This window comes from Zingiber officinale, chromosome 4A, assembly GCF_018446385.1.
Source record: "Zingiber officinale cultivar Zhangliang chromosome 4A, Zo_v1.1, whole genome shotgun sequence".
Classification (NCBI taxonomy): Eukaryota; Viridiplantae; Streptophyta; class Magnoliopsida; order Zingiberales; family Zingiberaceae; genus Zingiber; species Zingiber officinale.
Genome location: NC_055992.1, coordinates 163480892 through 163508828, shown reverse-complemented (window position 1 = coordinate 163508828; position 27937 = coordinate 163480892). Strand labels below are relative to the sequence as shown.

At 37.8% G+C, this 27937-nt stretch overlaps 1 protein-coding gene across 1 annotated transcript; it reads right to left on the bottom strand.

Moving 5' to 3' along the window:
• On the bottom strand, positions 1-22852 carry LOC121973030 (protein ABHD18-like). Its single transcript, XM_042524626.1, has 7 exons — positions 22612-22852; positions 10981-11078; positions 10871-10925; positions 1224-1308; positions 932-1101; positions 459-730; positions 1-224 (listed from the first exon to the last, which is right to left on the bottom strand). The coding sequence occupies exons 1-7, from the start codon at positions 22850-22852 to the stop codon at positions 54-56; spliced, it is 1092 nt and encodes a 363-aa protein (XP_042380560.1). The 3' UTR covers positions 1-53.
• Between the last annotated feature and the right edge of the window lie 5085 nt (positions 22853-27937).

Here is a 27937-nt window from a genome sequence, read left to right as displayed (position 1 = left end):
TGATACCACAAGAATTATCAAATGCAAATATATTTAATGATGAAGATTCTGAATCAGGATACCCTCCACTGCAATCTACCGAGGGCATCAACTATTGCCTTGCGGAAAGCATCATTGTGAAGAATAAACGATGAAATATGACCACCAGTCACCCACCTCACTTCTGATCCAGGCCATGCTTTTTGAAGCTCCCAAACTGAATGTTTAGGAATATACCCATCGTCCTATTTTTATTATCCATGAAAATAAAATCATTAAGGAAACAATAAAGATTAATATATTACATGAATGAGATCAAGTGACAAAAAGAACATGCATGATAACGGACCATAGTGCAAAGTGTAACAAACAATTTAACTTCATAAACATATTGGAAAAACAAGTCCGTTGGATTTTTGAGAAACATCAGCAAAGGAAACAAAAAACGACGGAATTCTTTATAACGAAATAGATCTTACTGTAGCAGCTACAAAAATGACAGCCTTGGGATTTTTTGGAACTGGAAACCTTGTAACATCAGTGAGCGATAACACAGACCGTAACCGCTGTTTGGCTTGTTCTAGAGTCATCCCAGTCTCCTCTTCAGCATCTTCTCTAAGTGCCTCCCATGCTGTGGCGTATTTCAAGACCCCTTCACAGAAAGCTACAACAGCAGAATGAGGAGCGAGAAATGGCAATGTGGCAATTGGTCTAGGATGAAGAGATCCTACCATTGCAGCATGAACACCACCTGCACTCACAGAAAAGCTTTGCATTAGAACACGGTGAATGTATTGGAGGAAATAACTATCCAAATCTATTGTTTTTAAATTTTAAATAAGAAATCTATTTAATATTTCAATGCAGGTCTTTTGTTGATAATACGAGGCATATGTACAACGTTATATTCATCCATTACAAGACAGCACAACTCTTAATTTGCCTCTTTTACCCATGCTCAGCCCACATATGCCTGTCTTGCCAAATCCAGCTTCTTCCTCTAGCCAGTGCAACAAACCACGTGATTCCTCGATAGTTACTCTTCCTAGAAGTAGCAAGTCACTCACACAGAGAAGCTTTGCACCATGCTGCAATCTAGGACGTCGAAGACCATAAAATGGGCTGCAGCACATTTCACTCGGTTTAACCAAAAATATAAGGCAAATACATTTGGAAGTCATTTATATATAAGGATCAAAGAATATTTCTATTAGCTTTTAATGTGGAATTTAAATATGTTGTACCTCTCAAGCACCATAGTTGCAATATTCTGCTTCAACAGTGGTCCCCCGAGGCGCAGCCTCCTCTCAAATGTATGGTCTCCAGTGCCTTTGAACCACAATCAAGTTAACTTATAAAAATGAACATATAAGAATCTTCAAAAACTTGACTTGTTATATTTGAGAGGTGTGACAATCGTCTTGATATTATATTATTTATTGCGAGTGTATTCTTTATGTATATGATATTGATCTTAAACTCAATTAATGAAGTTCACAATACAATTCATAGCACGAGGAAAATTATAATTGGATCACAATAGTGAGTATTTCTCAATGTGTAATTATGTACATATTGAAATATTCCTTAGTCGATGAATTGATGAAATTGACATCATCAATTCTGTAAGACTAACATATGTTATGCTTCTTGGTTTATCCAAGCAGTTGGTCCTCACTGATTGAAAATATTGGGATGTTGAGAGTGAACATATGAATACTAGTTAAGAGTAATTAGTTCATTGGATGTGACCTGCTATGAGAGACTTCATGTGGTTCTCTACATGTCAATGAAGATCTCATTGCAGCTCGAGTATAAATTTCCTTAAACTTGAGGTATTCAAGTTATCTTGGTCATGGAGGCTTATACTTTAACATCTTGACAATCATCTAATAGAAGGTGCAAGTCTGGGATGATTGAGTATAAGTTAATATATCCGAATGTGTTTGAATAGCCCACAGAAGATTCACCACTCCTTTTCATAAGGAGACATATACCCTATAACAGTTTGTCAGAATTATTACTTGTACGCCAAGAGAATGGTCTTCTTGGACACGTGTTTGAGTAATGGAATTACTACTTGAACTAGATGTGACGTAGTCAGCCTAATGAGAACTGACACATAAGCCATGTCCTGAACCAAGTGGGTATAAGATGAGTGAAAGGAATAGACACATAAATAACTGTAGCCGTTGAAGGTTTTAAAAGTGGTTTTGGAATCAACTGTGAGTTCTCAATAAATTAGGAGTCATGATATACTACTAGGTATCACTCGTGATTTATTCGTAATTAATGGTTCATTACGAATGACAACATAACTGGAAATCTATAAGATCACATATACTACGAGTTTATCCAAAAGACATAAAAGTTTAAGAATTGAATTCTTAGATCGAAAGAGATTGAGTATGGTTGGACCAGACGAAGACAAATATGGAAAGTGTTTGGCGCAACGGAAACGCAAATGGGCCACATCTCTTGTAAATGAGTTAGACTCTCTTGGGTTTAATTATAAATCAAATTGGTTTGATTTTAATTAAAGATGGTTTGGTTTTTGAATCAAGTGGTTTGGTCTTGAACCAAACTTAAGGCTAATGGATATGGTTTTGGGTTTGCAGTTGCGAGTTTGAATTTACTCTTCAAACCCGTTAGGAGATATATATATAGATCTAGGTTAGATAGAAAAACACACCAATTGAACTTAACCTAAAATTGTTTTAGGATATGTTCTCTCCTCTCCTCCTTGTCGCCGCCAACCACAAGAGAAGAGGATCTCGAAGCTCCACTACCGGCCACCTCTTCCTCTGCTAGTCAGCCATCGGCCACCGCAACAAAGGTTGGTGCCGGTGGTGGTACAGCTGCCCAACGTCGGCTGAAGGTGCTGCCCCGACGGACCAAGCTGCTGCCCTACCACCAGAATTCTGCAGCCCAGCCTTCTTCCGGCCGCCTTGGAGCACTGTTCCGGCAAGCAATAGTTGCTGTCGGAACTCCACCATCACCGGACCTGCTGTCCCTCGCCGGCAGCGAACTTTCCAGCCCCTGAACAGCGGTGTTACCGCTGCAGGTCACTTCATTTCGTACCGTCAGGTTGCCTTATGCCGCCGGGTACCGAATCAAACCGTGGATCCTCTCTTGAATCCCTTTGCCTCCCTCCTTTAGCTAGTACCAATGCGGAGACACGACACGTGACTTAGCGAAGTCGTCTCAAGGATATCTTGGCGTGGATACAAGTAGAGGTAAGTCTTGCTAGACTTGCTCGTTGAGGTCGTTTTCGCTTTACATCATCCAACAGGTAGACTTCTAACGAAGCTTATTTCTATGATTATGTCGGACACGTGTGTCTTGTGGTTATGTGTGATGCGTGTTTTAATAATTTAGGAAATTATTAAACCTAGTTTTTCAAGTGTAGATTGTTGTAAATTTTATTTATGGACATTTCAAAAAAAAATTTGGATACAAAAACTGTTTCATAATTCGACATAAAATTTTTCAATTTTGGAGATTGTTTCCTAATTTGCTAGGAAAATTGATCTTGGAAAAATATTTCCTAATTTATTAGGAAATCCAATCTTAAAATTTATTTCCTAATTTGTTAGAAGATCCAATTTTGAAAATTATTTCATAATTTAATTACAAACTTCTAATTTTGGAAATTGGTTCCTAATAAAATATTAGATTAAATTTGAAAATTTATTTCCTAATCTAATTAGGGATCTTGGTTTATAGAAATAAATCTTTTATAATATTTGATTTCCTAATTAATTTATAACAACTACACCATGATTAGTGCATAATTGATGTCATGATTTATGCCATATTAAATGCTATCATATATGTTATGATTTATGTCATGTAAATGCTTTACCTATTTTGAATGTAATTGATAAGACCAAATAAATAAAGAAATCCCTTATTTAATTTTAAATCTTACACCTTCCATTAATATAATAAAAACTAGAGTTTAATTTCATGTTTGGGTTGTTAACTCACTCTAAGCCTAATTTGAAATTAGGCATGTTTGTACCATTGAGATATGATCTCATGATTAATGGGTTGACTTTTGCTTGAAGCATTAATTTATTGGATTCGTTCCAAGTTTATGTGGAAAGAGGTGAAGTTGGTTATTATACATATGGTATATATATGTTAATGTGTTATCAATCTGACGTTTAGAGAGACTAAACCAGAGGGAGCGAGACAGAAAAGGTAAGGCAGTGCTGGTGGAGGACTCAGAGGCACAGGATTTTCAGAGGGTTGGTGGCAGGAGGGATGGACTGACTTGGGTCCGGAAGCAGCCACCTTTCAGGATGGGCCAGAAATCTGCACAGGAGTTACATACTCAGGTTAACCCTTTTGAGGTGCTGAAGGATATAGGAGAGGAGGAGGATGCAGGGGATGACGTGATGGAGGTGGCTGGTGGCAAGGGGGTGCTGGGAGACACTCCACAGGTGGGCACAGAGACAGATGATGGTGGGGAGGAAGAAGAGGACAGGGTGGTTGAGACCCAGCTGGTAGAGGTGGAAGACAAAATGACAGTGCAGTTGGGACATCAGCAGACATTAGGGCAGACATCTCAGGTTTTGGGTCAGCAGGATAGTGCCTCAGTGGAGGGAGGAGAGCAACAGGTGGGGGATCAGTCATCCCAGAGTTTCGGCCAGGGGGAGCAGGCTTCTCAGACAGTACAGAGGCCAGGCATAGGGGCACAGCAGAAGAACACAGATGGAGCACAGGGACAGGGGGGACTCCCCAGGGGGTTGCAGGATGTCAGCTTGATCAGTGGCGAGGAGCCCAGGGTACTGGAGACATCGGGGGAGCTGCCAGAGGATGATTGTCTAGACAGATATTCCAGCTCCTCAGCGGATCAGGGAGTCTCAGAGGATTTGGGTCAGAAAGAGCCTGCTAGGCTCAGACAGGTTATCCCAGAGAGCTCAGAGGATCCAGACTTTCAGAAGACCTTTGAGGAGTATGAGGAGACAGATACTAGCTCTTCATCACGTGGGGGACACAGCTTAGCATCCGTGGTCAGTCCACCCAGAGGAAGGAAAGCGGGGATGCCTAAGGTATTCAAGGCGCAGTGGCCGAAGGTGGGATTGGAGCCACGAATGACTAGGAGCCAGACTTCAAAGCAGGCTCGCACCCCCTCCCATTAGTCATGTCTGGCATCATATGGAACGTGAGGGGGTTTGGGAATTTGGCGACGCAGAGGAGGGCTTTGTTTCTGAGACGACATCATCATCTGAGTTTCTTAGCAGTGTTGGAGCCTATGGTTGATTTGGACTGCAGGTATATGGCTCGGCGCATGGGGTTTGAGGAGGTAGTCTCTAATAAATCTGGGAAGGTTTGGTTTTTCTGGGATTCTACTATTGCTTGTAGAGTTTTGTTTGACCATGACCAGTTTCTACACTTGGAGCTTTCTTCGCAGCTGTTCCCTTCTTCTATGATTGTGACAGTGGTCTATGCCAAGTGTACGAGGTTGGAGAGGTGCTTACTATGGGAGAGCTTGGAGGAGCTGAGGCCAGAGGGAGACAGATTGTGGCTAGTGGGAGGAGACTTCAATGTCATATCTAGCATGGAGGAGCACTCAGCAGGAGTTCTGGCTAGGCCAGGGGCCATGGAGGATTTCAATAATTTTATCATGCTTGCTGGACTGGTGGATGCAGGTTTTGTTGGGGACAGGTACACATGGACGAATAACAGGGTGTGGAAGAGGCTGGATAGGGTCCTTTTGTCTCCCTCCTGGGGAAGTCTGGATTTCACAGTCAGAGTGGAGCATTTGAGCAGGGCAGCTTCAGATCACTGTCCCCTACTTGTGGAGTTCCCAGGCTTCCAGAAGCCGAGGGCCTCCTTCAGATTTCAGAGGATGTGGGTGCGGCACAGGGACTTTATGCAGACAGTGAGGCTGAATTGGTGTCTACCTAGTGTGGCACAGGGACTGCAGAGGCTACAGATGAAGCTGAGGAGGCTGAAGGAACATCTGAAGTGGTGGAACATGGAGGTGTTTGGTAACATACATGACAGGGTTTTGCAGGCTGAGGAGAGTATGGCTGCAGCTGAGCAGGCATATGACAGGGACCCCACAGAGCAGAGCAGGATTCACAGGTCAGAGTGTCAGGCTCATCTATTCAGAGTGCTAGACATGGAGGAGGACTTCTGGAAGCAGAGAGCTGCTATCAGATGGATGGGAGAGGGGGAGAGGAATACAAAGTTCTTTCACTCCACAGTGCAGAAGAAGAGGGCAGCTAGCAGACTTTTCAGAGTTTGGGAGGAGGGGCAGTGCCTGGACCAGCCTGAGAGGATCAGAGAGTCAGGAGTCAGATATTTTCAGGAGCTGCTGACAGGGGAGATAGTGGATAGTACGGTGGTGGACACTGAGTTGATACCCTCCTTGGTTAGTACAGAGGATAATTTGATGCTTGAGGGGCTCCCATCAGCAGAGGAGGTGAAGCAGGTGGTCTGGGGCATGTGTCAGGACAGTGCAGCGGGTCCAGATGGCTTTTCAGTGGCCTTCTACAGAGCTTGCTGGGAGATTGTGGGGGAGGATGTCCTTCAGGCAGTACTGGATTTCTTTCGAGGGGCAGAGCTTCCACGGGGTATGGCGTCTACGACTATAGTGTTGATCCCCAAGGTGGACAGTGCGCAGAGGTGGCAGGATTTCAGACCCATCAGCTTATGTAATGTGTCCTATAAGATCATCTCTAAGCTGATGGCGCAGAGGATGGCTTCAGTGATAGGGAAGGTAATATCCCCAGCTCAGAGTGGTTTTGTTCCAGGGAGACTGATTTCAGACAATATCTTGATGGCTCAGGAGCTTGACCACAAGCTCAACTACCACACCAGAGGAGGGAACCTTATACTGAAGCTGGACATGGCCAAGGCATATGACAGAGTGCAGTGGGGCGTCCTTTTCAGAGTCATGGCAGCATTTGGGTTCTCAGAGTCAGTGATTGCTTTCATCAGGAGGTGTGTTACTTCTTCTTGGTTTTCGGTCCTGGTGAATGGACAGCTGTCAGGCTTCTTTAGATCACAGCGTGGCTTGAGGCAGGGCGACCCCATCTCCCCTTTCCTCTTCATTTTGGCGGCGGAGCTTTTCTCCAGAGGGATAGAGGCCTTATTTGCAGCGTACCCAGGGATGGCCTATGCGACAGGATGTGATATGAGGGTGTCTCACCTGGCCTATGCGGATGATGTGGTCATTTTCCTGAATGGGTCTCTGGACTGTGTGAGGAGGGGGAAGGGATTTTTGGACAGGTATGAGGCCCAGACAGGACAGGCGATCAATGCAGGGAAGAGCTCCTTCTTCCCTTCGAGGTGCATATCTGACAGGAGGAGGCAGCAGATAGCAGCGGTTACAGGCTTTGGTTTGGGGGAGAGGCCTATGCTTTATTTGGGGGTTCCAATCATCTCAGGGAACAAGAGGACAGTCCACTTTGCGCCATTGCTGGCAAAGATTCAGAGGAAGTTTCAGGGTTGGAACCTCTCACGCCTTTCACATGGGGGTCGCCTGATGCTGATCCAGAGTGTTTTGATTTCTCTGCCTGTCTACCTCCTACAGGTGACCCAGCCTCCTTTGGAGGTCCTGAAGAAGCTGGAGGGGGTGCTTGCATCTTTTTTCTGGAGCTCAGTGGGGCATGATAGGAAGGTGCATTGGGTAGCCTGGAAGGACATTTGCAGGCCGAAGCAGGAGGGAGGATTGGGGATTAGACGGCTGTCAGAGGTGGGGGCGGCCTTATCTATGAAACTGTGGTTCAGATTCAGAGAGCAGAGCACACAGTGGGCCAGATTCTTGAGGAGATCTTATTGTGGGGCGGTGGACCCAGGTGTGGTGACTCTGAGGAGCAATGCTTCCCCCAGTTGGCGCAGGATGATTCAGATCAGAGCTGTGGCAGAGAGACAGATTGGGTGGATTATTGGGAAGGTCACCTCAGCTTTTGGCACGACATGTGGATGGAGAGGGGACCGTTGTCGGAGTGGTGTACGGTGCAGGGGCCTCCGGATGTCAGAGTGGGCCGGTTTTTAGCAGATGGCAGCTGGAGTCAGGAGATACTTCAGAGGGTGCTGCCCTCATCAGTGGCGGAGGAGGTGACAGAGGTTCAGCTGAGGCCCGAGGAGGAGGATGTTATGCTGTGGCGACCCACCAGGGATGGGAGATTTACTACGAGGTCTGCCTGGGAGGCCTACAGGACTGCGCACCAGAGGGAGGATGTAGCGATAGTGACCTGGAGCAGACTCCTCCTCCCCACCATTTCCGTGTTCAGTTGGAGGTTCTTTCGGAGACGACTGCCAGTGGACGAGATTTTACAGCAGCGTGGTGCATGCTTAGTGTCCAGATGTCAGTGCTGTGAGGCAGTGGAGTCATGGGAGCATCTGTTCTATGGGAGCCCGGTGGCAGGAGAGGTCTGGGGGTACTTTGGACATTTATTTGGGGTTGGCAGCTGGAGGGTGATGGAGAGCTGGAGGGTAGGCACAGCTTGGAGCAGCACTGGTTCGGTGAGGGAGATCACCCCCCTTTTGATTTGTTGGTTCCTGTGGACGGCCAGGAACGACTCCAAGCACAGGGGGCTGAGGCCAGAGGGACAGAAGATTATCAGGCAGATCACACAGTACTTGAGGGTCGGGATGGCATCTGGTATCATCAAGCCCAGGCACTGGAGGGGAGCTATCTCGGCAGCCCAGGCTATGGGGATTCAGGTGAGGATACGGACATTGCACACGATCTCAGCAGTACACTGGAGGAGGCCTGATGATGGGTGGTTCAAGCTCAACACAGATGGTAGTGCTAGAGGGAATCCAGGTGAGTCTTCTTACGGTGCTATTGTTCGAGATCATAGTGGACAGGTGGTGGTGGCCAGGCAGGGAGTCCTTGGAGAGGGCTCCAATATCAGAGCGGAGCTGATGGCGATCCTGAGAGGCTTGGAGTTGTGCGTGGATAGGCAGCTCTCCCCTATTTGGCTGGAGTCTGATTCCCTGGTGGCACTGCATATCATCAGGTCTTCTGGGATTTCTTGGGAGTTTCGGGAGGAGATCTTACGGATCAGAAGGCTTGTACGACAGTATGGGGTCAGATGTACACACATATATAGAGAGGGGAACGCGGCTGCAGACTTCCTTGCCAACCAGGCATATCAGGTGGAGGGGGAGAGGGTGATGGAGGGGCAGGAGATTGTTGGTTTGCTACTGGGTATTTGCAGGATGGACAGATTGGGCTTGCCGTATATCAGGAGCTCTTGCAAGCCAGGATAGCACACTTGATGGAGGGTGAATAGCTCCACCTTAGAGCTATCTAGCCCGCAGCAAACGGCTGCGGTAAAGGCATCCTAAATCCGTTAATAGCTGTGGCTTTGCTAAAAAGCCAAATAGGGTGACTAGACCCACCTCTGGTCTAGCTAGCCCGTAGCAAACGGCTGCGGTAAAGGCGTGCCAAATCCGTTGAGGGCTGTGGTTTTACCAAAAAGCCAAAGAGGGTGCGTAGGTCCACCATTGGCCTACCTAGTCCGTAGCAAACGGCTGCGGTAAGGACACATTAAATCCGTTGATAGCTGTGGCTTTGCTAAAAAGCCAAATAGGGTGACTAGATCCACCTTTGGTCTAGCTAGCCCGTAGCAAACGGCTGCGGTAAAGGCGTGCCAAATCCGTTGAGGGCTGTGGCTTTGCCTAAAAGCCAAAGAGGGTGAGTAGGCCCACCATTGGCCTGCCTAGTCCGTAGCAAACGGCTGCGGTAAGGACACACTAAATCCGTTGAGGGCTGGTCACTTGCCAAAAGTGAACATCGGGTGTGCTGGAGGACTGTTTGGGAGCGGAGCAGGAAAGGACATCGGTTTTACCTCACTGATGTCTTTGATGGCGATTCATGGAGCTTGGGCTGGACTTTCTTGGGCGCGGCTCTAGGACTACGTTGGCACTATTATCATGGAGCGCGGAGGACAGATATGGTGGGCGACAGCGAGGCAGGAAAGGACATCGGTTTTACCTCACTGATGTCGTTGATGGCGATTCATGGAGCTTGGGCTGGACTTTCTGGGGTGCTGCTCTAGGACTACGTTGGCACTACTATCATGGAGCGTAGAGGACAGCTATGGTGGGCGACAGGTGAGGGACAGTGGTTGTTTGAACCTATGTGGATCTGTAGGAGCTTGGAGGCCATTGGATAGCACATGTGAAGCTTTACTTTTTCTTTTCTGTGTTGCAAAATCACATGTAGAGCTTTACTTTATCTTTTCTGTGTTGCAAAATCACATGTAATCTCTTGCAAGAGAGAAACCCCTTGTTCCCCTAGGCTAGCAGGTCAGGTTTGGTCCCCCTGATAGCCTGGGCTTTTCCTTGGTGGAATAAAGGTCTCTTTTTACCAAAAAAAAAAAAAAAAAAAACCCTAAACCCTAAACCCTAAACCAAACCAAACCAAACCCTAAACCGAACCGCTCTCTCTCCTCCCTCTCCACGCGGGCGGCGATTCTTGGGCGATCAGCCTTCTCGGGCGAGCGGCAATGGCTGCCGGCGCTTCCTAAACCCTTAAAAAAAAAAAAAAAAAAACCCTAAACCCTAAACCCCAAACCCTAAACCCTAAACCCTAAAAAAAAAAAAAAAACCCTAAACCCTAAAACCTAAACCACCCAACCCTAAACCCTAAACCCTAAAACCTAAACCACCCAACCCTAAACCCCCGACCCTTAACCCTTGGGCCCCATCGCATCTTTATCTATCCTTGACCTATTCAGTCTATTCCCACTTTATTATCCCTTATCGGGAATAGATAAGCACTAGGTGTCCACTTCTTTGAAAAAAAGAACAATTCCCCGGGGGTCAGTTCCTTTCTTTTTCATAAGTTATTGCTCCACCGAATTTTTTATTGAAAATAAATTTTTCTTTTTCAAAAGTTGATGAGTCAGTGAATAACCTTTTGATAATCTGTCCAAGAAGTCCTTTGATGGTGGTATGAACGTCCTTTGTTTCTTCCAATGAGTCTTCAACAAGATTTAATAATTTGCTTTGCTCCTCCATGATTACCGCTTGATTTGCCACATGATGCACCAGTCTTGATAATGCATCTGCCAACTCATTATTTATCCCCTTGATGTGCTCAAATTTTATGTCCACTCCAGTACCTGTCATATAATCAACAAACATGATCCATCTCGCACGAGATGGTTTATTACTTACAGTTTTGTTAAAAAAACTTGATGATGGCGTGACATTCTATACGCAGAGTAATTTCTTTTCGATCTAGGTAATGAATTTTCATAGCCGTTAAATCTTCCATACAAGCATGAATCTCTGCATCAATTATGGATTTTATCACCGGGAATTTACCACTTGCATAAACACAAATCTTTTCTTATTTTCGGGATTCAAACTCTGATTGTTTCCACTTGCAGACGTCACCCCATCCCTCCATGCTGTCATCTGTTTCAATAATGATATATGAAGTTTCTGGTGGTGATTCAAGATCAGGAAGGGTTTTTACTAAGGCCTTAACTTCCTTAATTATGGCCCAATCTGAGGCCTTAAACCTTCGATCCCCATGCGGCGATGTTTTTGAATAAAGAGACCCCAATAACCTGCTTAAATTTGGAATATGTGATCTTGCATAATTTAATATTCCCAAGAAGGACCGTAATCCCTTCAAAGAAGTAAGGTTAGCTTTATCAAAATTAATATTCTTTTTGATTATGTGGTGTTGTAACTTGATCCGTCGATTTCCCACGACTACCCCCATAAATTCAATCTCAGACTGAGCTATTTTCATTTTGGTTGGTGATAGTACAAGCCCCTCCTTTTGGCAGATATCAAGCATTTGATTTAAGTGCCTGCAATGCTATTCTTCATTTTCATAAAAAATTAGAATATCATCTATATAGACTACCAAAAAATCCTCACAGCCCATAAAACAAAAATCCATTTTTCTTTAGAAAACAACCGGTGTATTTTTTAATCCGAAAGACATTACCAACCATTCAAATAATCCTTGAGGAATTAGGAATGTTGTCCAGAGTATAAAATCTTTTTCCATCATGACATGATGAAAGCCAGATTTCAAGTCGAACTTTGAGAATATTCTATTATTCCCAATCTTTTTTAATATCAGATTTATTCCAGGTAATGAATATTAATCCTTATGTGTGTTGTCATTCAAAGTTTTGTAATTAAAGACCAATCTTTCCTTGCCCTTAGTTTCTTGCCCAATTTTTGGATCCACTATAGTTCCTAATTGGACAATAAATGTCATTGTTCTGTGTCTACTTGTGCTGGGATGTATTACTTTCAACTTGAGCAAAGAGTCTATGTGCACCTTAAAGGATGACTCCATTGCAGGAGTTATATGTTTCAGAGGTTTATCTTGTATGATAATATCTGAGTTTATAATATCTAAGGTGCAAACAACCTTGTTTTTGGCCCAATGTTCTAAGGGATTATCACCTATATATCCCATTTCTGTTAACCTTTGAAATATAGGTGCATATTTCATTTTGAAATCTATCCCTACCAGATAATTTTTAGGTAAATCACTATATATGCTCAGAAATTCTTCCTCATCCATTTCTAACTCAGGAATTACTTTAGCAGATACAAATATTTCGAGAGAGGTATTGATAGTAGTGATTTCTTTATAAAAAGTTACCTCAGTTCTTTCGATTCTGAGCCCACCTGCCATGGATTTAATAAAATTATAACCAATTAACATCTGGATACCATCCTTCATATTCATTTCAAACTGATAAGTAAAGGGTATTCTAAATTTGTGAACCCCAATTATCATATATTCAGCCTTTAATTTTTTGAAAGATTCATACTGAGAATTGATACCAGAAAATATCACTTTATAGCTGATTTCTTCAAAGGCATTTTTTGGAAGGGCATCTCGGCATATACAACAAGTGGTTGCTCCAGTATCCAGTATTGTCTGTACCTTCGTATCACTAATGTCTGGTATTTGTATAATTACTTCCATATTATAAAGCCGGTTGATTAAGGATCTTTTAGCCAAAAAAATTAACTCATGATTTGGAGATGATTCTGAGCATTCCACTTCTTGAATGTTGTCTTCAGGGATTAGTGTTGTAGAATCAAAAGTTCCTGTTCCTTGACTTATTTCTTCCAAAGTCTGAACTTCCACTATTTGCGGTTTCATAATTTTTTCAAAAATTATCAATCCCTAAACCCCAAACCCCAAATAATTGAGGCAGCATGATGAATTGAATTGATGCAATTATTGAATTCTTGGATTAATTGACGTACCATACTTCAATTAACTAATTCAAATTAATTGCAGGGAAATAAAATCGAATAAAATATTAAACATATAGGAAAAAAACATTATACAAGTTAATAAAAAAGTAAAATGGAGACAAACCGCAAGAGGTAAAGAAAATGAAAAAACAAAATATAGCCCAAATCAAATTATTCGAATCTGAGGGAAAAATATAAATCGGATCGAATCCGAATCCAATGTTCGCTAAGAAGAATAATGTTTAACGATAATTTTAATTTTTTTAATCGGACAAAGCCGTTATTACAACGATAAATTAGAGAAAAATCCCCAATCATAATGTTAATTTTGCATGCAATCCCCATGTCCAAAAAACTTTGTTTCCACTCCCTGCATGCAAAATATTACTTGTTTCAACTCCCTCATGCAAATATTGATACCTAAATTGCCCCTCAGATTTTTTTAGTACAAAAATTTCAAAATTGAGTAAAGAAATCCAAAAATGAGTATAATTCTTCTTAAAGTCAGTACTTTATATTAAAAATCGAATATATTTTCTATCAAAATTGTTCCTCTTATTTTTTAGGATTTAGGGTTTAGGGTTTAGGGTTTAGGGTTTAGGATTTAGGGTTTAGAATCGTACTCAATTTGATAGAAAATATACTAGATTCTAAGTTAATATACTCAATTTAAGAGAATTTATACTGATTTTTAGACTTTTTGTACCTAAAAATATCATGGGCAATTTGGTAAAAATACTTAACTGGGGAGTGAAAATAATGATTTTAATGGATGGGAACTACATGCAAAAATTTATTTGTCAATAGGGACTGCATGCAAAATTACTATATTTTTTTTATTTTTTTCTCCTCGTCCTGTCCCGTCTTTGCTTTACTTTGCGACAACTCAATGGGTGTTGTCAAGATGGAAGGGAGAAGGAAACAGATGTGATGGGAAGTGACATCTCTGAAAATTAATGTCACGATAATTGTGAGGAATAAATAAAGTAGAGGGTAAAAAAATTTTCTTGCCTCGGTGAGCGCGAATGACACTCAATACAGCCGTCAGCGGTTGCTGTGGATTTTGAAATTTTTTGATTATATATTTTAGTCCTCGTTTAGGAACAGTGGCCACTGTGTCGTATGATCATGACCACTATGATATCAATGAAAAAATCATTGAAGTAAAGATAAAGCCGCTCTTCCACCAATCTCCTTTTATTATCCATCCAAATCCTTTGACCCAAAAAATACTCATCCTAGCGTTTCACCAATCACTCACCCCTTGCAGCAGCAAAAGATCCGGCGGCCATCTACCCCTTCCTCCTCCGGTGGCCATCCACCCCTTCCTCCCGCGGTAGATTGAGGGAACTCGAGATCGGATTCGGAATTCGGACAGTGCCCCCATCCGAATTTTGGACCCGACCGACCCCAAGCTAGCTAGCAGCATTTCGGAATAGCTCAGCTTCCCCAGTCGCTCAAGTACTCCTTCCTCGACTAACCTCCTCTTCGTGCGTAGGGAAGGAGAATCAAACCTTAAACCCAGAATGAAGAAGGAACCACAGCAACCTCTGGAAGATCTGGGTTCACCTATCCCCTTCTCCGACATCCTCCATCCCTCCCCTCCCTTTGCAGATGGGAAGGACATTCCTATCTGAGACCGTTAGATACGCAAATAAAGAATATAGTGTCGGTGGTCACATGTTTTCAGTGTTTTCAATGTTTACAGAGACTAAGATTAACTTCAATATTGAATTTCAAAGAAACGATGAACAATAAACGTATGGTATTTCTAAATTGTAAAGCATTTCAATCAAATACCAAACATAAGTAATGATTAAAAGAAATTAAAAGTTACCTGATAGATGACTGATTTATAAAAATATTGAGAACGGAGCTTTATCAACATACGAAAGAACCATACATGGGTAAAGGGGAGGGGAAAGAGAAGAATGGAGCGACTATGCTGGCTTTTGCTTGCATCTACCTTTCGATTTATGGACAAGCGAACGAAAACATGAATATCGCGTAAATCGGCGCTAAGAAAAAATACGGCTCAAATTTGAAATAAAGCCGCTTAAGGTTTTTGATCTGACAACGCCTCGGTAGATTGCGTAGTTGCGTGCATCAGACGCTACTGCACCGTTATACGCTACTGCACCAAGTCGTTGACATAACATCAACATACATCGTTAAACGCTACTGCACTATACTCTACGAATCGAAATTAGTGTATTTATAGACGTGGAATTTTTATATAATCTCCTTTATTTTGTACATGATCTCATTTATTGTCACGATCATTTTATAAAAAATAATAATAAGTAATAAATAAAGAAAAACTTTATATATCCTCTATGGAAAAAAATTATCTTTCTAATATTTTTTTTAGGTATCATATGTATTTAAATATATATGGTTATCTTCCATTCATATTCTATATTATATATAATTAAATTTGTATAAAATTAAATTTCATAAATTATTAATTTAAATAACATTAATAAGTAAAAAAAGTTAGTACTTTGAAATAACATTAATAATTAAAAATAGTTAGTATTTGTATTACAATTAATAAATTGTATTTTTATTAATTATAACTATAACGTATCCAAATTTATTCAACCAGAAACGTTGAAATATTTATTATCATCAGACTAATGGATTATATATCACTCATTTTCAATAATCATGTTGTGTAAAATAATACATGTATATATGATGTCTTTTAAATTATCTCTATACCAAAATTATCCTGAACCGAATCATTGTTCATCGAAATTGGAACAACCCAAATACCCATTCTACATCCTTTCTCGCTATCTCTTGTCGTCCCTTCAAAATTTTTTTTTTTGATCCTTGGAATATGGAAAGCTCTTGATAAAAGTAATCCATTTTTGATAAATTTCATCAGTCAAATAGTGTTCTTCTGTATATTTTGTATTACTAACCATAAAATTAACCTCATGTGTATTTTCTTGTAAGATGTTATTGAATAATCGTAATTTGTTAAGTACGTTGATATCATTAACCAACTCTGCAATCTCAAAAAAATATATCACATCTATAAATATGTAGATGTGACTATTTGAAGTAAAATTATTGGACATCATGATATCTTTGAGTAAACTGGCATTTCCAAGTAACGAGATAAATTTCATGCATACAATTAATACTACCCAACATGCTAGGGATATCGTGTCTCTATCATGTATTTCAAGCAACATTGGGTTTTCTCAAATATTAGGTCTGTAATACTTCAATTATATGTCAACAAGAGTTCATAACTATTGAAAGATAGTAGTTTTAGTAATTTGTAGGTGCTCATTATAATAATCAACGTGGACTCTATATGTCAATTGACAAATAATCATCGTGCATTTTTGAAATGACAATAAACTATTTTTTTATCGTCGCATTAACCTTCCATTGAAAAAATTCTCAATGACTTTTATATCGACTATATGAAAGATTAGTCCTCTTTGCATTCGAAGTCAACGTCAGAATATATCATTAGTATATAATGACTTATTGGAGAAGTAATCATTGAAAAAATGAACAATTCGGTTTCACGATCTCAATTCAAATATCTTCCTCTTTGTGTTCTATTAGAAGAATTTTAAGTTATCTTATTGTTTATATTGCCGAAGCATTCTTTATTCATCTATATCTTTTATATCTTCCATCAATTCATTTCACTTAATTTAAGGAGTATAGATCGATTTGGATTTTCAGTCATTTGAAATAAATCAAATATTTTCATAGTTGGAAAATAATAAGAATAATGAAAGGTTTAGATTATATTTATAGATAATCCTTTAAATAAAAAAAACTTTTGACGATTGAACAACCATAAAAATAAATTATTAATGGTTACATGGCTAAAAATTTACATTCATTTTTTTATTATTTTATTTTTTAAAAATAGAAATAAAAAATATTTAATAAAAAAATTAAGATGCGGCTGCACGACCGCTTCCTCAAAATTAACAAATGAACTCCCTCCACTATGGCAGGGAGCTCCGGTGCATCCTAGTTAATCATTTTTATCCTTAGAATTATACTATAGTGGAACGACATTCAGTTATCATCTAGACATTAACGGTTCGATTCTCATTTACTACGTATGTATAAGAATTTTTTCTCCAAATAAATAATATAATCAAGAGACACTGGATTTCTTGACAGCCCTTCATAATTTATCGTCATGGATGATGGGAAACTACATTACATTAGTTTTTTTTATGCTTAATTTGTATAATTTTTTTTCATAATTATAAAGTTAATTATATTTAATAATTAAATAAAAAAACAAACCAATCCATTCTTAAAATTTCAAAAGTTCAAAAATTTTTGTAATAAATTATAAACCTCAGCTTATGTCGTTTATAAGATTTCAAAATCAATTCCTTGCCATATTTTTTAATCCAATTCGTGATTATTCGAATAGTAATATTATAATTATATGTAATATACATGTATAATTATTCTATGTAAAGTGTATCATTTATTATTTTTAAAAATTATAATTAAAACAATAAATCATAAATTTATCATCGCATCCCTTAATCTTATGAATTGGCAAATAAAATTAACTATAGCGATGTGTAAATATAATAAAATTGTAAATCTTTTTCACAAATAAAATTTGATTAATATAATTTTTAAGTTAAATTGTAAGATGACATGATATATTGTACAGACAGTAGCGTCCCTCTCTCCTTCTCCTCCCCCGCCCCCTCTCTCTGGGGTAACTGATCGAACTAATCCTTCCATGGACAAGATATCTTGGAAAAGACACTACTAACATATATAAATTTGACTGACTCTCCAGAAACTCTCTTAATATTTTATCACCCAGTGCTTGTTTTAAATGTGTTAGGATTACCGGTGAATTCAAGGTTTGTTTGTGAATAAGTTGGGTAGAAATTAATTTTTCTTAATTTAATATAAATAATATTAATTAAATAAATAAATTTAAATATATATTTATTTAGCTGGTTAAAGTTTATAAATAAATTAAATTTTATGAATAATATTTATTAATAAAATTATTTTCAACTCATTATATAAAATAAAATAAAATTTTAAATAAATAAATATATTTAAATTATCAAATCTAATAACCAATCAAATAAATAAAATTTTTAAAACAATCAGATAAATTTAACTTAAAACTTGATAATATTTAAATGAATCAAGTTTAAGCCAAAATTGAATTAAAAATTCAATAATATCTAAATGAAGTAAGTTCAAGTCAAACTCAAGTTCGTCAAAAATAAATCAAGTCAAGTTTATATAACTATTTTAAATATTTAATTTATTTTAGACTCAATTTAACGTGACTCAATTACCTTATCAAATAAATTTAAATATTTTAAAGCTGAGCTCAACTTGACTTATTTAGATATCCCTCATGCTTTTAGATACCATATTTTAATAAATACAATTTTAAAATGATAACAGATAATTTATTGATAAATTTTAATTTTAAATTTTAAATTTATTTGCAATGTAAATTTTAAATACATTGATATACTTAAATTAATTTTCAAATTTTATACCAGGACAATTATGTATTATTAGTGATTTTATGATAGATTAAAAAAGTAATTAGCCAAAAACTTATTTTAAAAGAATTATTTTAAAATTTTAAAGTTAGTTTGTAATATCTACAATTGCCCACTCATTCAATAATATTCAACAAATTATTTTTTGCTGATAATTTAAAAGATTAAAATTATTTCGAATCGCTCAATAACTACACCTTTAGATCGTGATGTAATCCAACTCGTGTGGGCTGAATGAATTCAGGCTACAATCCTATCGGTTGTCTGATCGAATCCAAAGCTTGTCAACTTAATGAGCTGAAACTGTTTGTGTGGCATCTCCCTGGATCGTGAGATAAATATTTTAGAAAATTTATTTTGTACTTTTAAATTTTATGAGCAGTGTTCTAAAAGGTGACATCTAGGACCATCAAAGCGCTCAAGGTGATGTCAGTAGGCATCGCCACATTAGGCGACTACCCAAGCGATTGGGCGTTGCTTAGGTGCGGGGTGTCAATTTTTTTTTTTTAAAAAAAATGTCAAATCAATTGACCAATCGGTTGAATACTTCTAATCGATTGGGACTTTGTTTGCAACCTTGTAACCCAACAATCCCCCCTCAAAATTAAAGGATAAAATCTATTCGATGGAAGGGGCTTTCAAACTGCAGATAACATTTTTCAAGGATTATAAAAAGACCTCTGGAGGTAGAAAATATTCAACAACTTTTATATTCATTTCCTAATATATTTCTGAGCGTTCATCGAATGTAAAAAACTTCTTCGCATTCAACGAAGGAGACTTTATAGTGTTTTCATTTGTCTTGGATTAATAATCACCTAGATTGTAACTAAATAATTCTTCTACCTTTTTTATTTTTAGTTATTAAATTATTTTATTATAGTTGTGTTACTAATCTGAGTTGAAATATCGGGAAAAGATTATTTTTATTTTACAGATAATTCACCCCTTATGTCGGCCTACCTATGCAACAAGTGATATTAGAGTCCAACCGCTTAAGAAGGACTAACCGCCAACTAAAGTACAAAACGATGGTTAAACCCAGCATTTACCTACCTAATTTCTAGGGGGCGTTCACGATATAGAAGAAACACATGGAGGTATATTTTTAAAGTGATTTTGAATTACTTTTAATAATTAAATATGGTTTTATAGCCCCATAAACCAACAATGAGCTAAAAAGGAGGAATACTAATGGACAAAATAAACAAGTTGACTTCATAGAGAACGAACGAGTAGAGTTCCACCTATTGAGCATACTTCCACCCTAGGAAGTCAGTTGAATCGAAGCTTACGAATCAACAAAAGATCTTTGGGAGAAGTTCTTAAAGCTACATGAAGGAACGTCCGAAGCAAAGCTCACGAGATGAGACTTGCTTTGGAACTAAATCAACAACCTTCGGATGGAAGAAGGCGAATCGGTTGCTTATATACACGGAAGAATCAAGGAGGTAGTCACCGGATTAACGAACCTCGGAGAAATGGTAACTAATCGGGATTAAAGGTATGCTTTAAATGCATTCCCGAGAATACCGGAATGAACATCTATAGTAGACTCCTATTATATCTCCAAAGACCTTAAGGTAAGTACACTAGAAAATCTTTTTTTTCTACTTTCAAATTACATGAGTCTCGTGCAGAACAAAGAAAGAGACCAAATTAGAACTTAACACTGCAAGTCCAGAAGAATGAACTGGATTCAGACTTAACGATTGACAAATACGAAACAACCTTCATGGTAAGAAAATTCTCTAAGTTTTCTAAATCTAACAAATTTATCATGTCACTGGCCAAGAAGTTTGTTCCAGAAAAAACAGAAAGTAAGATGATATAATTGTCAAGAAGAATGACACATCAAGGATGACTACCCAAAACTGAAAAAGAAGGAGAAAAACAAAGGGCCAAGCAAACCAAAGTACAAAAATCTGAAGACAACGTGAGATGAGTCATCATCGGAGTCCGAATTGGAGGAGTATGTCAGACTATCACTCATGGCAGGTCACCAAGAGGAGAGTATCGATGAAGGGGAAGCAACATCTGAGGAAAATAACAGCGAAGGGAGAGCATCTAACTTCAAATATGATATGCTAAGTGAGGTATGTCTTCTACCTCCTGATCAACTTTATTCTAGAATTACATTAATGACTAAATCTTTATGTAAATTAAAATTTAAGAATAATAATTTAAAGAAGGAAAATGTTAATTTGAAAAGAAAATTAACAAATGCATGTCCATTAAAATTGTTTGATAAACTTAAAAATGAAAATGATAAATTAAAATAACTTATAGAATCTTTGAAAAATGACTGTACATGTTCAACTTCAAAAGATTTATAAAATTTTAGAAATTAAAGATGACTCAATTAGTATATCAGGAACCATAGGGGTTAAATTTGATAAATTCCTAGAAATTATGTTCCACTAAAATTACTGATTAATCTAGCAGGAAATAATTTATATTAAATTTCCAAATCATGCTTAGTATAATTTAAATTGATCTTATACATACTTTAAAATTTAATATATTTTTCCACATTATTTAAACAAATTATTTAAATGTCTACTACTCATATTTGGAGTTTGAAATTTTTACTATGATTTGATGAACAAACAAAAAAAAATAAAATAAAATTTTTTTATGATGAGCAGTTATTTTTTAAGAATTTATTAACAAAAATGATATTTTAAAAATTAAAAATATTTTGTAGATTTATTTTTAAAAACCTTTATTTTCTGTGACAAAACATGATTTCTCCTATTATAATATTTTTTAATATATTTTTCAAAATTTAGTTGAATTATTATAAATTATTTTCTTAAAAATTAGTTTTAAATATTAAAAATTTAAGTTATTTAAAAGGTAATTAGTTGTTAACACAACTTCCCCCCACATGAACTCTGGCAGTTCAGAGTTCAATAGAAGAGCATTCATCATCTCCTTTAGAGTTCGATTTTTCCGCTCAACAACTCTATTTTGCTGAGGAGTATAAGGAGCGATTGTTTTATGTCTGATCCCATGTTCAGCACACAACTCAGCGAACGGTAACATATATTCACCGCCTCGATCACTTCGAATCACCTTAATCTTTCTATTAAGCTGGTTTTCAACCTCATTCTTATAGAAAGCAAATTTCTCTATAGCTTCATCCTTACTCTTGAGGAGATACACATAACAATATTTTGTATTATCATCTACAAAAGTGATAAAGTATTTATTACCACCACGTGTTAGTGTACCTTTTAGGTCGCACACATCAGTGTGAATTAGGTCAAGTGGTTCGTTACTTCTTTCAACATGTTGAAAGGATGATCTTGTCATTTTCACTTCAACACAAATCTCACACTTGTGTTTCGGGTCAAGGTGGAATGTAGGTATGCTTTGCATGTTTATTAATTTACGCAACATATCGTAGTTAACATGTCCTAGTCTACCATGCCACATACATAAGGACTCAAGCATATAAGTAGAATAGCTTTCATTTTTATTTATCTTAGGCTTAATCGCCATTACATTGAGCTTAACATCCCATCAGATACATAACCTCTCCCTACAAACACTCCATTTTTGGACAATACAACTCTGTCTGACTCAAAAACAATGCGAAAGCCGTGTTTGCCTAACAGTGATCCGAACACTAGATTCTTCCAAATCTCTGGAACATACGACACATTGTTCAGAGTGAGGTCCTTGCCCGAGGTCATCTTCAGCACCACCTTTCCTTGGCCCATGATATCCGAGGTTGCTGAGTTCCCCATGAACAGCTTGTCTCCAGTGACTTCTTCAAAGTCGTGGAGCGGCTCCTTATTGCAGCAGACATGTCTAGTGGCTCTAGTATCGATCCACCATTGTCGAGGGTTTAAACCGATCAAGTTTAGCTCGGAGACCACAACGCAGAGGTCGTCCATTTCTGGTCCCTCGTTCAGGTTAGCTTCCTGCTTCTTCATTGGCTTCCTGTAGTTCAAAGATTTATGACCTATTTTATCATAGTTGAAGTACTTCCCAGATAACTTCTTTTTGCTGATGTCTCCTCTCGGTCCTAGTTTGGAAGACTTGGGATTCTTCTGTTTCGAGCTTTGTCTGTGCTCGACCATTGGAATAGTCATAGTGTAATTAGGTATTAGTTTATCTTGACTAATAAATTACACTAGTACACTCTAAGTGTATTGAGCAGGACCATTTAAGGAAAATTCTTTTTATACTGACTTAATAAAAGAACAAGCCTTTAGTTATTATGGAAGTGTGTGCTCTTAATCCTAATATAATAACAAGCACATATATTTAATATTTATTTCTTTAACTTATCAAAGGGTGAGATTTAGCTTGATAAATCAATAAGTCCGATAAGTTGGGAAATGATATTACTTATAGTGTGTGTTGTTGATTATAGAAGGAAACTGTGTCTTAGTAATCTAGGTTGATAATGTCACCAAGAGGAGCTCATAAGGATTGTCATGTTAAACCCTGCAGGTGGACTTAGTCCGACACGACGATAAGGTTGAGTGGTACTACTCTTGGACTGAGATATTAATTAAAATGAGTTGTCAGTAACTCAATTACTTAGTGAGCATTCGACATCTTAAACACAGGGAGACTAACACACTCATAATAAGAAGGAGCCCAAAATGTAATTTGGGATTGGTGCGGTAGTTCAATAATAATTCTTTAGTGGTATGAATTATTATTGATGAAGTTAAGTTGTGTGTTAGGGGCGAACACGGGAAACTTAATTTCATCAGGAGACCAAAACCAATTCCTTCTCTCGGTCCCTATCGTAGCCTCTTTTATATAGAGATTCATACCCGCCATATACCCACTCTTTGGTGGCCGGCCAAGCTAGCTTGGAACCCAAGCTAGGGCCGACCAAGACCCAAGGATTGAGCCAAGATTAGTGGCCGGCCCTAGCTTGGAGTCCAAGCTAGGTGTGGTCGGCCACATATAATATAAAAGAGATTATATTTAAATTTTTCTATGTGGATAACATGGTTTTTAAAAGAGAGTTTAAAATTTAAATCTTCCCTTTTATAGTTTTCTACAAAAGATTAAGAAAAGATTTGAAATCTTTCCTTATTTGTAGATTGAAAGGTGGATTTTAATTTTAAGAAAACTTTCCTTTTTTAGCCATGCTCATGATTTAAAAGAGAGTTTAAAAATTAAATATTCCTTTTTATAAGTTTCTACAAAAGATTAAGAAAAGATTTGATATCTTTCCTTATTTGTAGATTGAAAGGAGATTTTAATTTTTAGAGATAACTTTCCTTTTTGGAAATCATCCATATATTTAAAAGAAAGATTTTAATTTATAAAATTTCCTTTACAATCCACCATCATCAAATTAGGAAGTTTTAATTATTGTGTTGATTAAAACTCTCCTTGTTTGGGATTTTAAAGTGGCCGACCATGTTGTTTAAGAAAAGAAAATTGATTTTTAAATTAATTAATTTTTATTTTCATGACAAAAGAATTATGGAAGTTTTTATTTAAATTTCCTTATTTGCCAAGGCCAAAGATTATAAAAGAAGGGTTAGAGGTGCCTTCATGAGTACGACTCTATTCTATTTCTCTCCCTCTCTTCCTTGGTGTGGCCGACCTTTCAAGTTCTTCCCTCTCCTTTTTCTTTCTTCTCCTTGATGGCCGAATCTCTTCATCCTTTGAAGCTTGGAAGGTGGCCGGATCTTGCTTTGAGAAGAAGGAGGAAAAGGAGGCTTTGGTGGTGGCCGGACCTCTACTTCTCTTGGAGAATTGATGGTGGCCGAATCTAGCTTGGAGAAGAAGGAGCTTGGTGGTTTTCGTCTCGGAAGATCATTGCCCACACAACGCCCGAGATTAGAAGAGGAATACGGTAGAAGATAAAGAGGTTGTTTTCTTACAAAGAAAGGTATAACTAGTAATTATTTTTCGCATCATACTAGTTTTCTTTGTATAGTTATTTTTGGAAATACCAAACACAAGAGGCATATGATTCTAGAGTTTTCGGATTTGTGTTTCTTTTGTTTTATTTTTCGAATTTGTGATTCGATTGTTCCTTTTGGTTAAACCTAGAGTTATATAAGGAAATTGAATATTAGCTTTCCTTAAAAAGCTTTATCTAGGCGGTGGTGGATGCTCCCATACCCAAGAAGGCCATGTGCCTCGCCATGCAGTCCTGGAAGCTAATTTTGGAAATTAATATTTAATTGAATTTATAACATAGGTGGATTTGGATCAATAGTGTTAAGTTATGCTTGCAATCCAAGTCTAAACCATTAAAAACAGATAAGTTAAATTTGGAATCAATAATGTTAAGTTCTGTTTGCGATTCCTAATTTAACTTCTAAAAAACACAATAGGTTGTTTAGGAAATGTTCGACACTTGTACAAAAATTTTTGTACAGTGGAACCGGTACGATCTTCCTAGGACCAACCAATAACAATATCATAATTAAAATAAACTGAAATGAACAACTAATTAAAAGAAAAAGAGACAAACAGATTTGACTTGGTTACAATCTAGATGGTTGTTAATCCAAGGAGGTTGCAAAGCTCTACTAGAAATATCTCCTTCTCTGTAGGCGGAGAGTCTCTTACATGTTAGAATGTATACTAAAATAGGGGTGTCAAAAATGAACCCGACTCGATGACCCAACTCGAGTTGACCCGAAAAAAATCAGGTTTGAGTTGGGCATTTTCGGGTTCGGGTCGGGTTCGGGTTGGAGAGTTAAAATTTTTTGGGTTGGGTCGGGTTGGGTTTGGGTTGACCCGGGTTGACTTAAATATAGGATTTTATGGATTTTTTGGGGTTAAATTAAATTTTATTTTAAAAATTTAGATATTTTTATGTATATTAATATCATGTTTGTATGATATTAATAGAGTATTGAGATAAAAGTGAAGAATTATAGGGAAAATAGCCCCAAAAAGTCGTTTTGAATCGGATTTTCGGGTTATATGGGTCGGGTTCGGGTTGGTCGGGTTCGGGTTTAGGTGTTTTCGGTTGAACTCGGGTTCGGGTCGAGTTCGGGTTGGGTTAAAAAAAAAAAAAAACTCAATCCGACCAAACTCGACCCGACCCACCCGAATTGACACCCCTATACTAAAAGCCTAACTTTTGTAACCATTTATTTTTGAAATAAAAGAATCACTTTGATCAAATGTCTATATTTATTTGTTAAATATAGTTGTTCAATTAATTTATAAAGTAGATAATATGGTGTGTGGTGTCACACACAGAAGATCATGTTATCAGCTCTTTATAAATTATAAACAGTTGCTCACGACTAAGATGGAAAGGAACAAACCATTGGAATAGTCGTAGTGTAATTAGGTATTAGTTTATCTTGACTAATAAATTACACTAGTACACTCTAAGTGTATTGAGTAGGACCATTTTAGGTAAGTTCTTTTTATGTTGACATAATAAAAGAACTAGACCTTAGTTATTATGAAAGTGTGTGCTCTTAATCCTAATATAATAACAAGCACATATATTTAGTACTTATTTCTTTGACTTATCAAAAGGTGAGATTTAGCTCGATAAATTAATAAGCTCAATAAGTTGGGAAATGATATTACTTATAGTGTGTGTTGTTGATTATAGAAGGAAACTGTGTCTTAGTCATCTAGGTTGAGAATGTTCCCAAGAGGAGCTCATAAGGATTGTCGTGTTAAACCCTGTAGGTGAACTTAGTCCGACATGACAATGAGGTTGAGTGGTACTACTCTTGGAGCTAGATATTAATTGAGTGAGTTGTCAGTAACTTACTTAATTAGTGGACATTCGTTATCTTAAACACAGGGAGACTAACACACTCATAATATGTAGGAGCCCATAATGTAATTTGGGATTGGTGCGGTAGTGCAACAATAATTCTCTAGTGGAATGAGTTATTGTTGATGAACTTAAGTTGTGTGTTCGGGGCGAACACGGGATACTCAAGCTCATCGGAAGGTCAAAACCAATTTCTCCTCTAGGTCCCTGTTGTAGCCTCATTATAACTTCAAGTCCATCCAAATAGAAGCCCTCTTAGTGTCCAAGAAAGGAGCCGACCCAAGGCTTGGTGACCAAGCCAAGGGCCGGCCACATTCTCCTTTAAGGGGGTCGACCCCTTTGCTTGGTGACCAAGCAAGTAGGGGCCAGTCATAATTAATTCAAATAAGAAGGGTGTTTTGAATTTTTTAAATCTTCTCTCTGTAGAAAACTACAAGTTTTAAAAGAGAGATTTTAATTTTAAAAACTTTCCTTATTTGAATTAGACCACATGGTTTAAAAGAAAGTTTAAAAATTTTAAAACTTTCGTTTTTAAACCATCCTCATGGTTTTAGAAAAAGGAAGAGAAGTTTTAAATTTTAAATTTTTTAACCATGGTTAAAAAAGGAAATTTTAGAAGAGAAGTTTTCAATTTTAAAACATTGTTTTATTTTTTAAAACTTTCCTTTTTAACATCCACTTTAAGAAATTAAAAGAGAGCATGTAAAATTTTTACAAAAATTATTTTTTCTTTCCTAATAGTGGTCGACTACCCTTGCTTGGTGCCCAAGCAAGGGGCCGACCAAGATTAAATCAAATCAATCATTGATTTAGTGATTGATTCAATCAAGAGAAAAGAAAAAGAAAAATAAAAAGGGAAAAGGAAAAACAAGAGGAAGATTTTAATTTTTGTAAAAATTCTTCCCTTATTTACCTTGGGCAAGTAATATAAAAGAAGGGGGTGAGGAGGCCTCATGAGATAATAATTCTTATTCTCTTGCTTGGTGATCCTCTTGGTGTGGTCGGTCCTCTCCCTTCTCCCTTTCCCTTTGCTCTCTTTTGCTCTTTGTTGGTGGTGGCCGAATATTAGAAGAAGGAGAAGACTTTGGGTGGTGTTCATTTTGGAGGATCGTCGTCCACACGACGTTCAAGGCGAGGCGAGGAATACGGCAGAAGATCTTGAGGTCATTAGCTTGCAAAGAAAAAGTATAACTAGCAATTTTCTTCCGCATCATGCTAGTTATTTTCTTTGTATGAATTCCAAACACAAGAGGCATTAGATCTAGTTTTTTGAATTAGTAATTCGTGTTTGTATTTTTCTTTGTTTTTCGAATTTGTGATTCGATTGTTCTTTTTGGTTAAACCTAGAGTTATATAAGGAAATTAAATATTAGCTTCCCTTAAAAGGCTTTGTCTGGGCGGTGGTGGATGCTCTCATACCCAAGAAGGTCATGTGCCTCGCTAT